At 39.1% G+C, this 17,292-nt stretch overlaps 1 protein-coding gene and 1 non-coding gene across 2 annotated transcripts; one reads left to right on the top strand and one right to left on the bottom strand.

Annotated features, from left to right (window-relative positions):
• The first annotated feature begins 970 nt into the window (after positions 1-970).
• On the top strand, positions 971-16,650 carry LOC118767239. Its single transcript, XM_036511531.1, has 8 exons — positions 971-1,092; positions 2,358-2,442; positions 4,856-4,974; positions 7,056-7,346; positions 10,347-10,426; positions 12,277-12,402; positions 13,299-13,345; positions 16,599-16,650. Exons 4-8 carry the CDS (start codon positions 7,115-7,117, stop codon positions 16,624-16,626), a joined length of 513 nt encoding a protein of 170 aa, XP_036367424.1. The 5' UTR covers positions 971-1,092; positions 2,358-2,442; positions 4,856-4,974; positions 7,056-7,114; the 3' UTR covers positions 16,627-16,650.
• On the bottom strand, positions 5,481-5,590 carry LOC115222720. Its single transcript, XR_003882753.1, has one exon. It is a non-coding gene; the product is annotated as a U6 spliceosomal RNA (small nuclear RNA).
• Positions 16,651-17,292: the final 642 nt, after the last annotated feature.

Below are 17,292 nucleotides of genomic sequence, written 5' to 3'. Positions count from 1 at the left end.
AAATAGGAGCTAAAGAATATAACTCAATAGCCACACAAATACCAGCCTCATGAAATGTTCAAGGAACTGTGAGTAGCAAGCCACATCTTTCTCCAGTGAGATGAAACTCACAGAATGAAGTAATTTGAAAGACCTTTCGCAGTCCCTTGAACATCTCATCAGGTTGATTTTGTGTGGCTATTTGAGTTATATTCTTTAGCTCCTATTTCTAGCAATTGTAGGTGTCATCCGTTCGTGTCCGTTGCCAGCCTCGCCTGGCCCCCGTGCCGGTGGCACGAAAAAAACACCATCTGTTCGTGGCCGTTTGCCAGCTCTGTCTGGCACCTGTGCAGGTGGCACGTAAAAAGCACCCACTACACTCACGGAGTGGTTGGCGTTAGGAAGGGCATCCAGCCGTAGAAACACTGCCAAATCTGACTGGGCCTGATGAAGCCTTCCGGCTTCCCAGACCCCAGTTAAACCGTCCAACCCATGCTAGCATGGAAAGCGGACGCTAAATGATGATGATGATTTGCACCCTTATTTATGCATTCTACTTTTTTGGTTTTTAATTGCTTTAGCCACCTATATCATAATGTATTTAATATATCGTAATACATTAATTTATCATTATGTCTTCTTGTATTTATATATATGTGCCCCAGCATGGCCACACCTTGTGAGCTGAAACTGGATAAAATAAAGTTATATTTTTTAGCTCTTATTTCCAGCAATTGTAGATGTTATTTGTGTGTGTGTGTATATAGACATTTTTTTCTCTCCTTGTTTCTTTTCTGTGTATCTTTCTGTCGAAGAGCGTAGGCTTGAAACGTAAAAGACTTTTTCTATTTCTATTCCTGAGCGCTATACTAATACATTTGTTTGTTTGTACTCCACCTGCCTTCGTCTTTTGTTTATTTTCGTAAACTTTCCCTGCATATATATATATATATATATATATATATATATATATATATGAAAGACCATTTTCTCTCTCTCTCTCTATAGACTCCAACTCAGACTTTGATGATGTTTTAACACCTGACTGTCAGTCTCTGAAAACTTTGTCATCAACACCTCGTAAAAAGCTTTACCAATCAGCTCGCAGAAAAGGTGAGTTGTACAATCACAGTCAGTATTCTCCATGAAATAAAGCAAACATCCTTGTCTCTTGAATAGATAATCCCTTGGTTTGGCTTAACACAGCTAATAACTCTCACTCATAAATACCTTTTTAATTTTTTTTATTTTTGCACTTGTTTCAGTCATTTGACTGCGACCATGCTGGAGCACCGTCTTTAGTTGAACAATTCAACCCCAGGACTTATTCTTTGTAAGCCTGGTACTTATTCTGTCGGATCTCTTTTGCCGAACCGCTAAGTTACGGGAATGTAAATACACCAACATCTGTTGTTAAGCGATGGTGGGGGACAAACACACATGCACACACATCTTATATACAATGGGCTTCTGTCTACCAAATCCACTCACAAGGCTTTGGTCAGCCCGAAGCTATAGTAGAAGACAGTTGACCTAGGTGCCATGCATGTGGTTGGTAAATGAGCTACATACCACACAGCCACTTCTGCACCTCTTGATATTTCAGCATGAACACAATGGTGTTGGTGGTGGTGGTGGCGGCACTGCCACAACCAACGACCCTTTCTACAAAAGGCACCACACCCGAAATTTGGTGGGAGGGGATTAGTCAATTACATCAACCCCAGTCTTTCACTGGTACTTAATTTATTGATTTCAAAAGGATGGAAGGCAAAGTTGACCTCAGTGGAATTTGAACTCAGAACATAAAGATGAACGAAATGCCACTAAGCATTTTGCCTGATGTGGTAACGATTCTGCTAGCTTACCACTTTAATAATAATAGTAATAATAATAATAATAATAATAACAATAATAATAATAATAACAACAACAGCAGCATGTGTTGAATGGTCCAACAAGATCTGACAGGCTGGAGGACCCTGTGTTACTTAAATATTTCTAGCTGAATGCCATTCCTAACCCTTGTAGGGTATACTGGTGTGTTTTTCATGGCACCAGCATTAGAAGGGTTGCCATGTCCTCTGTAAGACTAAAGTACCCTCTCAAGTTCATGTTACCCACACTCATTTCTCCAACCACTTTACACAGTGTATTGGCTGATTCTTTCATGCACTGGTACTAGTGTAGTTGTCTTGATAGGACTTGAACCCAGAGTGCAGGGATCCAGTAGCAAAAAATCCAACCCAAAAGTATTTTCTCTTGTGTCCAACAGTTTATGTCATCCACTGTCAGCCAATGATTGGTCACAACTTGCACCATGCCCTCACTTGCATTTTTTTACTGCAATTCCTTTTCTATTTTTTTTCTTGTTGCAGACCATAGAGATGTGGGTATCCCTCTTCCTGGATTGGATATTTCCAATTTATCAGGTGAAGAAGGGGACAGAACAAAATACATAAAGTAAGTTATCTATCTGTTTCTTCTCTCCTGAATCCTCTAACCTCCTCCCACCCCCCACCCCTAGTGCAATGGCCTCTGTTTCTCTGAATTAGCTAGTTGGTTGTGCACCATCTTTGTGTCATTCGATTGACTCTTTACCAGACACTGTCCCAATTATTAATTCCTCTGCAATTTCCAGTCTTCCTCGGATTTTTCTCTACTGATATCAACCAACTGAAGTTCAAACTGACATATGTAAACAATATCATTGAACGTTGGTCAGAATATTTTTCTTATTTCTGAAATAGGAAATCAAATGTAAGGAATGAAGTAATCAATAATCTTCCTCCAATGACCAGCCATCAAATCCTTTTTAGCAAAGCTTACCATCAAGGAAATTTTTTAAAACGGATCAAGCAACTCTCAAACAGTAAAGTTCCATGAAATGATGGCATCCCAGTTGAAATCTATAAGTGGGGTAGTAATGGTTTGATCAGCAAGCTATGTGAATTCCTAAATCTAATGTAGGACAAGGGATCAGTCCCTCAACAATTCAAGTCTGCATCCATCATCTACCATTGGAAGCACTCCGTCGGTTACGACGATGAGGGTTCCGGTTGATCCGAATCAACGGAACAGCCTGCTCGTGAAATTAACGTGTAAGTGGCTGAGCACTCCACAGACACGTGTACCCTTAACGTAGTTCTCAGGGATATTCAGCGTGACACAGAGAGTGACAAGGCCAGCCCTTTAAAATACAGGTACAACAGAAACAGGAAGAAAGAGTGAGAGAAAGTTGTGGTGAAAGAGTACAGCAGGGATCACCACCATCCCCTGCCGAAGCCTCGTGAAGCTTTTAGGTGTTTTCGCTCAATAAACACTCACAACGCCCGGTCTGGGAATCGAAACCGCGATCCTATGACCGCGAGTCCGCTGCCCTAACCACTGGGCCATTGCACCTCCATCATCTACCATTACAAACACAAAGGAAACAGGTGTGAATGTGACAACCACTGAAGAGTATTTTGTCTCCCGTGGTTGGTAAGATTCTTGCATAAGGGATTCTCAACAGTTTCGATATTCCTCTTTCAGAGTCAGTGTTACCAAAAACTTAACGTGGTTTTCAATCTGGTAATGGCACATTCGACATCATCTTCAGTTTAAGGCAGGTACAAGAAAAAGCTAGAAAACACAACGAATTCTACATTGCTTTTGTAGAGCTCACCAAAGTATTTGACTCTGCATTTAGTGGGGGCTCTCTGGAAAGTTCTAACCAAACTTGGTATACCTAAGAAAATGCTTAACATCATTCATTATATCCAGCTGTAGAAACCAAGCCAAATCAGACTGGAACCTGGTGCAGTTCTTTGGCTTACCAGTTTCGGTCAAACCGTCCAACCCATGCCAGCATGGAAAGCAGATGCTAAATGCTTATGATGATATTGAATCTGGAATAGCCAAGGCTTGGCTCAGCATTCAGTCAGCTTCATCATCAACTTTGGAACACTCATGATGTGTGTTTCAAGGTGAAAATTGATGTCTATGAGTCAGTTGTTCTCTCAGCCCTATATTGAGTGGCAAGGTAATATTAGAAACTGTGAAATACTGCATCAATACAACATTACTGATATTGAAGCAAGGGTCAAAATAAGAAGCTTCTATCATGGAACCAGCAGCTTTCTCAAGTAGATTTGTATCAAAGATCTTAATATAATAGTAGTTGCAAATTTTGGCACTAAGCCAGCAATTTCGGGGGAGGTGTAAGTCAATTACATAAACACCAGTCCTCAACTGGTATTTATTTTATCATTCCCAAAAGGATGAAAGGCAAAGTCGACCTCAGCAGAATTTGAATCCAGAACATACAGATGGATGAAATGCCTGGCATGCTAATATTAACTGGTACCTATACAAGTGGCACATAAAAAGTACCCTTCGAATTTTGGACCTCACAGAGGCAGTGACAGGTGACAGAGACCTTTGGCGATATACTGTGCTTCAGAAGACTTCTTAAGCCAAGTGAGATCTCATTCATGACCATTGTTGGTGTTTTGTAACTGGCACCCGTGCCAGTGGCACATAAAAAGCACCCGCTACACTCCTGGAGTGGTTGGCATTAGGAAGGGCATCCAGCTGTAGAAACCATGCCAAATCAGATTGGAACCTGGTGCAGCTCCCCAGCTTACCAGTTTTCAGTCAAACCATCCAACCCATGCCAGCATGGAAAACAAATGTTAAATGATGATGATGATGATGATGATGATTGAGTATTAAAAAATCAAAAATAGGAATTTTTCCCATTTTTTTTTTAAAATCTCTTTTCTTTCATTTTTTTAAATTCAGGTTTCTATTTACTAAACATTGTGAATACAATAACTTATTTCATTTCATAAATGTGGAAACATTTTCAACAAATGTTGAATTCAATTTTTAGGTCTGATGACGAACAGGGACATGGAGATGGAATAATACAGGGACATGGAGATGAACCAGTCTTGCAAGATTTAAATATATCCAACGATAACTTGAACTCAAACAGTGAAAGGAAAACAGGTCTCTGCTGTCTTTTTAGATTTGTGTAATTGTTGCTTCTGCTGTTGGTCTGTCTGTTGTTTTAATTGTTGTTGCTGTTGCTGCTGCCACTGTTGTTATTGTTGTTACTGCTGTTGTTGATATGTTGAGTTTATTACTATTGTTTTTGTTGTTGTTGTTTGAAAGGTGTCTCTTTAGAACAATGGTTCTTAACCTTTCCTTATCTCACCTTTCACTGAATGGCATTTTGCAAATGCCTCCTTTTGCATGTTTTGCACAATTTTCACACCCTGGTACACTTACCTACCCACCCACCTTTTCTTATTTCTTTATTGCCCACAAGGGGCTAAACATAGAGGAAACAAACAAGGACAGACAAAGGGATTAAGTCGATTACATCAACCCCGGTGGGTAACTGGTGCTTTATTTATCAACACCGAGAGGATGAAAGGCAAAGTCGACCTCGGCAGAATTTGAACTCAACGTAAAGACAGACGAAATACCGCTAGGCATTTTGCCCAGCATGCTAACATTTCTGCCAGCTCACCACTTCACGAATCTGTGTGTCATCCTTGCGCAGGGGCCAAGCTAATCTTCTCTGTATCATTCCAATTTTTTTAGAATATGTACCAATTTTTCTGCTTCTCTATCCCTGTTCTCTCTCTCTCTCTCTCTCTCTCTCTCTCTCTTTCTCTCTCTCTCTCTCTCTCTCTCTCTCTCAATTCTTCTCCCCCTTATACCTTGAAAGCATTTCCTCACCATCTCACAGTCTCTCTCTCTCTCTTCCTGGTTGGTTCACTTCTTCAGCAAGACACCTGTTCCTGTCCCCCCTAATTTATTTTCACCCACTTCAACACCAAAGCCCACTCAGTTAAGGGGTCTTCTCTTGTGGATGCTTGGTGACCTCACCAGTGCTGGTGCCACAAGGAAAAGCACCCAGTACATTCTGTGATTTGGTTGTTGTTGCTTTGAAGGACATCCAACTATAGAAACTATGCCGAAGCAGTCACTGGAACTCGGCACAGGTCTCTGGCTTGTCTATCCATGCCAAAATACGAAATAGCCCGGCTATGGAAAATGAAGGTGAAGATGGTGTCCATTATTGTTGAGTCCTTGGGTATAGCACCAGAAGGCATCAAATATAAAGGAAATTGGAATAGAGTGCCAAGTAGAACTGTTACAAAAGGTTTGCCTCCTTGACATGGCTAGAATAATCAGGAAAGTATTAGATAGCTGAAAAGAACAGATAGCATGGTACCGTAGGCTACTGGCAGCAAGCCTGCTTTGCATGCAAGACTCCAGGAGATACAACAAAGCTTGTGATAAAGAGAAACAATAATAATAGTCCTTTCTTCTAAAGGCACTAGGCCTGAAATTTTGGATGAGGGGACATCGACACTGCCCCCAAAGCTGATGCCAGTACCCACTGACTTGCCCTCATGCTGGTGGCACATAAAAAGCAGTCACTACACTCTCAGAGTAGTTGGCATTAGGAAGGGCATCCATCGGTAGAAACATTACCAGATCGGATTACAGCCTTGTGCAGCTGCTGGCTCTTCAGACCTCAGTCAAACCCATGCCAGCATGGAAAGCAGACATTAAACGATGATGATGATGACGACGACAGGGGGTGGGGCAAATTTGACTTCTGCCAGCTTGCCTTAGCAATAGATAGCAATGGTTTCTTTTATTATAATGGTTTCAAAATTTGCCACAGGGGCAAACATTTTGGGGGAGGGGATGTATCTATTACTTGTACTTAATTTATCGACCCTGAAAGGATGACAAAAAGAAAAAACCATCTCGATGGAATTTGAACTCAGAACATAGCAAAGGGGTTTCTTTTATAATAATAATAATAATAATAATTAAAAAAATTTTTTTTTTTTTATTTATTACCCACAAGGGGCTAAACATAGAGGGGACAAACAAGGACAGACAAACGGATTAAGTCGATTAATTCGACCTCAGTGCGTGACTGGTACTTAATTTATCGACCCCGAAAGGATGAAAGGCAAAGTCGACCTCGGCGGAATTTGAACTCAGAACATAGTTTAATATTTTCAGTTTCTAACTCAGTTGATTGTTTTATTTTAACACAGATTATGGAGAAAATGGAGAAGTCTTTAAAACCAGAAAATTGTCACACGCTTCAGAGACCATGGATAGAAACTATGGGTCTTCTGATCTTGACAGGATAGGAAATGTTCTCACAAAAGGAAGATCAGGAGAGAAATCTCTGGCAGACCCTTCGTACCTTACTACAGGCAGACCTGAAGCATCAAAAGAAACAGCTGAAGAAAAAGCATCACCTGTTGCACCTGCTGAGCCTTCATATGTTCTTCCAGCTATTTCTCTTGATGATGCATGGCGCTGCAGTAAAACTACCAAAGGTGCCTTTGAGTTTATTTCTGTTTTACCTTTTTGCTGTAAGATTGGGTCAGATCAAATATTTATTTATTTCAGCTTAGTAAAAGAACAAAGGGGCGAGGATCAAATATATGAGGGGTTTTAAGGTATCGTGAAAGGCCTGACTGAAGGCACAACTTTCCAAGTTCTTTTTTACAGATCTTAGAAAAACTGAAGGACTGCTACAAATAAGTGAGTGAATCTGAGAAGGGGAATATGTTGAATAACTGATCTTCCTGTATTTTCTGTTTACCCAAAGCCAGGAACTATTCAGTACCTCTTCGTGTATATGTATGTATATATATATATATATATAGTAATACTAAGTAATTAAGGGTTTAGCAACGATTTGCCTCACCACACACCGAATTTAGAAATAGCAGTCAAAGAGTTATGGCTATTCTTTCTACTTAAAAGGGAGATCTCAGTAAAACCACAGCTCTTAAAAGGCAAACAACGCAGGCAAAAGAGAAAGAAATGACGACAATCATTCTATATTAAGTCACCTACGGCCATACGTTTCGAAATTAAGTCATAGGAAAGCATAAAAATTACATAATTATGTCTTACCCGACTATTTTTCTCTTCAGCGTAGGACTCTACAATTATGAATAATTGTGTATTAAATTTCTCTTTTGCCTGCGTTGTTTGCCTTTTAAGTGCTGTGGTTTTACTGAGATCTCCCTTTTAAGTAGAAAGAATAGTCAGAACTCTTTGACTGCTATTTCTAAATTCGGTGTGTGGTGAGGCAAATCGTTGCTAAACCCTTAATTACTTAGTATTACTTAAACCTTCCTCAAATGGGGCTTTTACATGCCGAAATCTACTTGGTGAAATTAATGATTATTCCAAATTAATTAATTTCACCCTATATTATTATTATTATATATATATATATGGGGATGCTGAAAAGTTCCTGGCAAAAGGCCTGGTTGGAAATCTCTGAGTGTGTGCATCCTATCATGTAATGTTACTCCAGAGATCCTTGGGTGGACCCCCATTTTGGCCACTCGTATTCACTTGATAGAGGAAATGGCTGTGATATTTAAAGTTCCAGATTTTAAATCGATTATAATTTCCAATTAATATACACCACCTGGTGAGTGGGTAGGGGAGGGGTGGAGGGTCTGACACTGAAATACTGTTTCATATTGAAATTCAAATAACTGACTAAATCAATGTGACTTTTAATTTCATTTCAATTTATTCAATGTTTAACCCTTTAGTGTTCACATTATTCTGCCAAAATTAATGCTTCTTTATCCTCATTGTTTTGAACTAATCATGCATTATGTTGTAGCTATGAGATTTTGATGAGGTCGCTGTTAATTTTTAAAACGATATTGTAGGGCTGGTGTGACAGACCAGATCTGGCCAGTTTGAACATAAAACAGGCAGAATACTTTTGGCCGGATATGGCCGGTTTAAATACTAAAGGGTTAATGAAATTTGAAATTCAATCTAAATTAATTATGTGTTTGTGTGTTGGAAAGACTTTTAGGGTTTTCATAATGTAATGGAATCTTGTGATTATTTCACAAAAGTATCGTTCATAATACTGGTAAAATACCTATTGGTATTTACAAGTAAGATCTGAGACAGTATGGCCATTTATTCTCTTATTGTGTCTTAACTTGTGAAAGAATACCTTCTGCTGCTTTGTGGTATTGCTGTTACTAATGGTACCTTCTTTGTGGAGATGATGTCTTGGGTACCGTGAGAGACGTACCATTTTGTTCTCAATCTGTATGGGATCTCGCCTTTCCTTTGGACAATATCAGTGAAGTAATGAGGACAGACTTATACACATGGGAAACTGATGGTCTTCTGTAATAAAAAAGCAAACCATGCCTAGTTCTGTAGCTTGGAGATGGACTTCCCCGATGCAAATACATGGCCTCGTGAGAAATAGTAAGTCCTTCATTGAGATAGTACCCTCTTTTACTTGGTAATAGTATCTTCTTTTATTTGGTGATGGTGATATTTGTGGTTGCATTTTTGATTTTTGGTACTGAGAGTATTTGTAGTAGAAATACTATCAGCATCTTTTGTTGCTTGGTGCAGGTCAATGTTTGTAATGAACACACTGGTGTCTTTTGATACTTTGTGGTGGTAGTGTTTGTCCAGAAGATCAGGCATCTAATAATGCCTTGTAGATAACTTTATAGACAGGATTTTGGCAATCTTTTTTAGTGATTATCTGGAAATCTCCGATACACTTCTTTTTAACGTGTAGCTCACGACATAGAGCATAACAAAAACATTATATTAATGACTGGGTATGTGCAAGTGAGGTAGTATTCAAATAGCCATCTATATAGCATACTTAATATATACACAGTGTTGATAGGCCTGTTGCTGCAGGATTTGTTTCAAGATAACATCTATTATGGATAATACAGTTCTATATTTAAGAGATGAGGAATTATGTACGTTATTTACATTTGACAGATATTTGTCCTCATCTTGTTTGTTGTTAACACAACATTTCAGCTGATTTACCCTCCAGCCTTCATCAGGTGTTCTGGGGGAATTTCAAACCTGGTTTCTCATTCCTAAGTTGTTTTTCCAATATTATTATTATTTTTATTATTGTTAAGGCCACTTGGAATCTTGGGGTTAGTAGCCTGTGCTCTTAACCACTACGCCATATGCCCATGGGCAATTATGGAGTGAATTTTAGGGCTTATAAATCTAATATTTTATATCCTTCCTTAATACCAGTTCCCATATGCTACTCATATCTGAACTTTGATACTTATTATTTTTAACACAGCAGATCCGTTGAAGATGTTATCTCTGGACAAATACTGCAGCAACTAGCCTATTAACAGTGTATATACATTAAGTATGATACATAAATAGCAGTTTTATTAAGCATATGCTACACTACCACATTTTACAGAAACAAAGAAAATAACTACGTAAATGTATTTCTTATGTATTAAATTTATTTTATCCAAAAAATGTTCATTTATTTCCAGATGATGACACCCCCTTGGAAATTCCTGAAACAAAAGCTGAAACAGCTCTTGTTCCACAGATGCCAGATTCATCTCATAGAGTATGAAGTTTTTTTAACTATTTTATAAAACTAACTTTCAACCTTCTATGTTGTCGTTGTCATCATTATCATCATGATCGTCGTCATCATCATCATTCATCTTCCATACTAGCATGAGTTAGACAGAATGATAGAATAAGTACTAGAATCGATTCAGTCAACTAAAAATTCTTCAAAGCAGTGCCCCAGCATGGCCACAGTCTAATGATTGAAACAAGTAAAAGATAAAAGACATATATCTTTATAGGTGCAGCAGTGGCTCTATGGTAAGTAGCTTGCTTACCAACCACATGGTTCTGGGTTCAGTCCCACTGTGTGGCACCTTGAGCGAGTGTTTTCTTCTATAGCTTCGGGCCGACCAAAGCCTTGTGCGTGGATTTGGTAGATGGAAACTGAAAGAAACCTGTCTTGTGTGTGTATTTGTTATTTGTGTCTCTGTTTGTCCCTCCACCATCACTTGACAACCAATGCTGGTGTGTTTATGTCCCTGTAACTTAGCGGTTTGGAAAAAGAGACTGATAGAATGAGTACTAGGCTTACAAAGAATAAGTCCTGGGGTCAATTTGTTCGACTAAAGGAGGTGCACCAGCATGGCCACAGTCTGAAATGACTGAAACAAATAAGAGAATAAAAGTCATATATTTATATATCTCAGACAGTTTTGGAGTACCAAATCTTATGTGCATAGAGCATTACACTCACAAGGTGGTGTATAGTTACATGCTTGATCCATTACTCTAAGCTTGTCTTAACCTTTTACTTGACTCAGTTGTGGAGCTTGCCTTGGATGGTATTTACTTAAAGACGGTGAGCTGGCAGAATCGTTAGCACGCCGGGCGAAATGCTTAGCGGTATTTCGTCTGCCGTTACGTTGTGAGTTCAAATTCCGCCATGGTCGACTTTGCCTTTCATCCTTTCGGGGTCGATAAATTAAGTACCAGTTACGCCCTGGGGTCGATATAATTGACTTAATACCTATGTCTGTCCTTGTTTGTCCCCTCTGTGTTTAGCCCTTTGTGGGCAATAAGAAATAGGTATTTACTCAAACAAATCAACCCCAATACTTAATTTTTCATTTTATGCCTGGTACTTATGCAGTCGATCTCTTATGCTGAACCGCTAAGTTATGGGGCTGTAAATAAACTAACGCCCAATGTCAAGTGATAGTGGAGGACAGACACAAACGCAAACACATAGACATAGACATATACATATATATATATTCACGATGGGCTTCTTTCAGTTTCTATCTACCAAATACAATGACAAAGCTTTGGATGGCCCAGGGCTATAGTAGGAGACACTTGTTCAAAGTGCCACACGTGATTGTGAAGTAAACATTCAGAGTTGATCAATTACTCTTTTACTTGTTTCAGTCATTTGACTGCGGCCATGCTGGAGCACTGCCTTCAGTCGAAGAAATCAAGCCCAAGACTTATTCTTTTAAGCCTAGTACTTATTCTATTGGTCTCTTTTGCCGAACCACTTAGTTACGGGGATGTAAACATACCAGCATCACAAACATATACACACACATACATACATATATATATATACGACAAGCTTATTTCAATTTCCGTCTACCAAATCCACTCACAAAACTGTGATTAGTCTGAGGCTATAGTAGAAGACACTTGTTCAAGGTGCCACGCAGTGGGACTGAACCCGGAACCATGTGGTTGGTAAGCAAGCTACTTACCACACAGCTACTCCTATGCCTCAACGAGTATTGAATTTATTAGAATTAATAAAGTATTTTTATAGGAAAATTCTAGAGTGTTTTGGATGTCATTGAACTGGTAATCATTGTCTTTCTTTCACTCTCTATCTCTCTTTCTTTCTTTTTAAAGATGCCTGAACCTGAGAATGTAACAAACTCTGCAAGAGCTATGGAGGAAGAAGAAGAAGTTGCCAAGGTTATTAGTGAGAAAAGTAACAAGGATGACGACAGTAATCTGATAGCAAGTGAAATAATGGTTTGTATTTTATCATCTGCTTATTGGTAGTTGTACAGCTCCTAGTGGCTAAAAATGGTCCATGGTAACTAGATGTATGGAGGACTCTTAGTTGATAAATGTATGGTAGACCTCCAGTGGCTAGATGTGTATCTTGGACTCATAGTAGATAGAAATATGAGGAACCCTTAGTGGCTAGATGTGTATCTTGGACTCTTATTAGATAGATGTATGAGGAGCCCATAGTAACTAGATGTATGATTAACTTCTGGTGGCTGGCTGTGTATGATAACTCTTTTGTGACAAGATATACAGTGGACTCCCAGAGATTAGATGTGTCTCATGGACTCTTAGTGAATAGATGTATGATGGACTCTTAGCAGACAGACATTTCATGGTTAACTCCTAGTGGCTATTTTTGAAATGGTAGAGTCCAAGTGACTAGATGAATGATAAGCTCTTAGCTTCTTTTTTTTTTGTTTTCAGATAAAGTGTATATAGGAGTACATTATCTAATGTGTCTTTACTTTTTATTAAACAATAAAGTAAGATACGGAAGATATTTGGCTGCTACATCTAGCACATTGAAGGACTATCTAGAAGCTCTATCGTTAGTTCATCAATAAATAATTTTCAGTATAGACAAAAATTCTAAAATAAAAACAAAAAAAAACAGCTTCAGTAAAACAATCCAACCCATGCCAGCATGGATAACAATTATTTTGAATTAATCCGGCATTGTTCTCATAGCTTAGAAATTTTGATGATTGTTTTAGAATGATATTGTAGGGTAGGTGTGAGAAGCAGGATCCGGCTGGTTTGAGCATAAAACAGAAAATATTTTGGCCGGATATAAATACTGAAGGGTTAATGTTTGCTTTACTAATTACTTGCTCATATCTTGTGTTTAATTTCAGGAAGAATCCATCGTTGAATCTCTCTCACAATCAATTATGACCAACAGGTAGAATAATTTTTATTTTTGTTTTCGTATATTTGTAAAAGAGAATTTTAAAGAAATGTAAAATGAAGGCATATTTTCTTCAGTACATGTGTGTGTGTGCTTGTGTGTATATATATATATATATATATATATAATTTGATAGAATTTTATTTTTAAATATATGCACAGGTATGTGGTTATGGAGTTTTGCTGCCCGTTCATGTGATTTCAGATTCAGTTCCATTTTGTAGTATCTTGGACAAATGTCTTCTAAAGCCACAGACTGACCAAAGTGGATAGAAACTGAAGTATCCCGTTGTGTGTGTGTGCATATATATATATATAAATATACATACATATGACAGCCTGCTGCTGTGCTAACCTTGGATTGTAGAGTGACCCTCTGTTCTTGAGGAGACCTATTGAGTCAAGTACATCAACACCAACATCAAAATAAAAATCAAATGGAAACTAATTAAGATACCCATGCCAAACGTGGCAGATGCCAGTGCCGCCTGACTGGCGTCCGTGTCGGTGACATGTAAAAGCACCAACCGATTGTGGCCATTTGCCAGCCTCCTCCGGCCCCTGTGCCGGTGGCATGTAAAAAAGCACCCACTACACTCATGGAGTGATTGGCGTTAGGAAGGGCATCCAGCCGTAGAAACACTGCCAGATCAGACTGGGCCTGGTGCAGTCTCCTGGATTCCCAGACCCTGGTCGGACCGTCCAACCCATGCTAGCATGGAAAACAGACGTTAAATGATGATGATGATATATATATATATATATATATGTATGTGTGTGTATGTCATCATCATCGTTCAACGTCCGCTTTCCATGCTAGCATGGGTTGGACAGTGTAACTGGGGACTGGCAAGCCAGGAGGTTGCACCAGACTCCAATCTTGATCTGGCAGTGTTTCTACATCTGGATGCCCTTCCTAACACCAACCCCTCTGAGAGTGTAGTGGGTGCTTTTTACGGGAGCCAGTGGGTGGGTGGGGGGAGAGCTGGCATCGACCACGTTCAGATGGTGCTTTTTACATGCCACCAGCACGGGAAGCCAGTCTGGCAGCGACCCACCTTTGGATGGATGATACTTATCGCATGCCACCAGCACTGGTAACAGCCACAACTACAATTTCCATTTGATTTTGATTTTACTTGATTCATACCTTTTAAGTGGACTGGTTATGTGATACTGGTGTAGGCTACAGCGGTGATCTCCCTTTACTTGCCAGGTCTTCTCAGTCACAGCATATCTTCAGGGGTTTTGGTCTTTCGTCATTGCCTGTCTTGCCACGTTTTCCTGAGTTACCCTCTTCCATGGGTTTCTTCCAATGTTAGGGAGTGACACTTCTTCACACATCTCTTCTCATCCATCTGTAGTACATGATCATACCAATGCAATGTCTCTCTTGCACACCACATATAATGCTCTTTATGTCCAGCATTTCTCTCAGGGCACTTACACTCTGTTGTGTATGCACACTGACATTACACATCCAGTGGATCATGCTAGCTTCATTTCTTTCAAGCCTACGTATATCTTCAGTAGTCATGGTTCATGTTTCACTGCCGTGTAGCATGGCAGTTCATACACATGCATCATACAATCTACCTTTCACTCTGAGCGAGAGGCCCGTTGTCACCAGTAGAAGTAGGAGCTTTCTGAACTTTGCCCAGGCTATTCTTATTCTAGTGGCAATGCTCTCTGAGCATCTACCCTCACTACAGACTTGGTCACCTAGGTAGCAGAAGCTATCGACTACTTCTAGTTTCTCCCCCTGGAATGTAATGGAATCAGTATTCTGAGATTTGAACCTGCGATCCCTCGACCATGAGTCTGCTGCTCTAACCACTATACCGTGTGCCTCCACAATTTTCCCCATAGGTGAACAAAAACAATGGATATCAGTCTTTTACTGTTATTTCATCTCTTCAGCATCATATACCCTCGGCATCACCTCAAAATGAATTAGAATCACAGGTCCAAGGTATATATTCAAATAGTGTAGAGTCTATTTGTCAATGTGCAACAGTAACCACAGAATTAATGCTGAATTTACATTATTACAACCATTTATAATTCAAAATTTAAGTGCATAGGAAAAATGCCTTGTGGTAATTGGTTCTGCTGCAGGCAGCTTTATCTTTCCTCCCTTTAGGAGGTCATTAAAATAAAATATTAGACACCTACTGGGGTCAGTTTAATTGATTACTCCTTCCACCAATTTTCAGGCTCTGTGCCTGTGCTAAAAATAATTATTTAGGGCAGTGGATTCATGGAATTATTCAGTCTAAGTTACCACAATGTATTTGTTCTGGCTGTAAATGATGAGGCTTTCTTTCTGTTTCCATCTCCCAAGTCCCCTCATGGGGCTATAGTAGAAGACAAATTGACCAAGGTGCCATGCAGTGGGGCTGAAGCCAGGAAAATATATATTTTATTTCTATTTTAATGGTGATTCCCAACATGGCCACAACCCTCAAGTTGAAACTTAAGCTCAGAATACAAAGGCAACTTTGCTTTTCATCCTTTTGGTGGTGGGAAGGCATGACAAAATGAAACACCAGTCAATTACTGTGAGTGATTTAATTAATTAACACCTCATCCCTCAAATATTTTGCCCTGTACCTACGTTAGAAACAATTATCTCAAGACATCAGTTATTTTACAACTTTCCCATTTTACATCCCTTGCAAATTTCTGTTTGAGGGTTGCGGGGCCATGCTGGGTATCACCATTAAAATAGAAAGAAAATAAATAAATAAAAATATTTTCCTGGCTTCAGGTTCAGTCCCACCGCATGACGCCTTGGTCAATTGTCTTCTGCTGTAGCCCTGTGAGGGGATTTGGTAGATGGAAACTGAGAAAAGCCTGTTGTATGTATGTGTGTGTGTGTCTATGCGTTTGTCCCATGCTTCACAACCAATGTTGATTTGTTTACGTCCCCATAACTTAGCAGTTCAGCAAAAGAGACCAATTGATTAAGTACCTGGCTTCGAAACAAAGAAAAGTTTTGAGATTGATTTGTTCGATTAAAATTCTTTACGGTGGTGCCCCAGCATGACCACAATCTAATTACTGAAACAAATAAATGATAAAAGATGCCACTGACAACCCCTCCCCATTATCCACAACTAACGTCTGAGGGTCAATGTTATAAGCATTTGGTGGAATTGGGTCTCTTTATTTGTTTATTTACTTTTAGTAACTTCTCCAGTTGAATATGTACCGAGATAAATATTTGTAATGATTTCTCTTGCAGTGACGAAGATCCTTTTAAAAGCTGGTGAAACAACAACAATGGAACAAAGGAACAAAAATTGACCAAAAATAATCTGATATTCTTCAAAATAAAATAAAATTTTCAGTGACATAAAAAAATAATATTTCAGACAAAATTTAGATATTCTTTATTCTATATATATTATTAAACTGTATACCATGCCAGTGAGTAAGCTTCTTCTACATGGTAACTAGACTTACTAGATATAGCAGTCAAAACTCCCTCAAATCACACTCTCTGCTTAACCCTTTGGCAAAAGAGACACATATAATTATGTGTGTGTGTGTGTGTGTGTGTATATATATATATCATCATCATCATCGTTTAATGTCTGCTTTCCATGCTGCCATAGGTTTGACGGTTTGACTGAGGACTGGCGAACCAGATGGCTGCACCAGGCTCCAATCTTGATCTGGCAGAGTTTCTACAGCTGGATGCCCTTCCTAATGCCAACTACTCATATATATATGTATATGTATATATATATATATATGTGTGGAACCTTGGCCAAATGTCTTCTGCTATAACTTCGGACTGACCAAAGCCTTGAGAGTGGATTAGGTAGACAGGAACTGCAAGAAGCCCATCGTGTGTGTATATATATGTATGTATGCATATACATATGTGTTTATAGTATATATATATAGAGAGAGAGAGAGAGACGATAAGAAAA

This window comes from Octopus sinensis, linkage group LG20, assembly GCF_006345805.1.
Source record: "Octopus sinensis linkage group LG20, ASM634580v1, whole genome shotgun sequence".
In the NCBI taxonomy this organism is placed as follows: Eukaryota; Metazoa; Mollusca; class Cephalopoda; order Octopoda; family Octopodidae; genus Octopus; species Octopus sinensis.
Note: the sequence above shows the minus strand (reverse complement) of the source record. Positions and strands in the feature narration are given on the sequence as shown.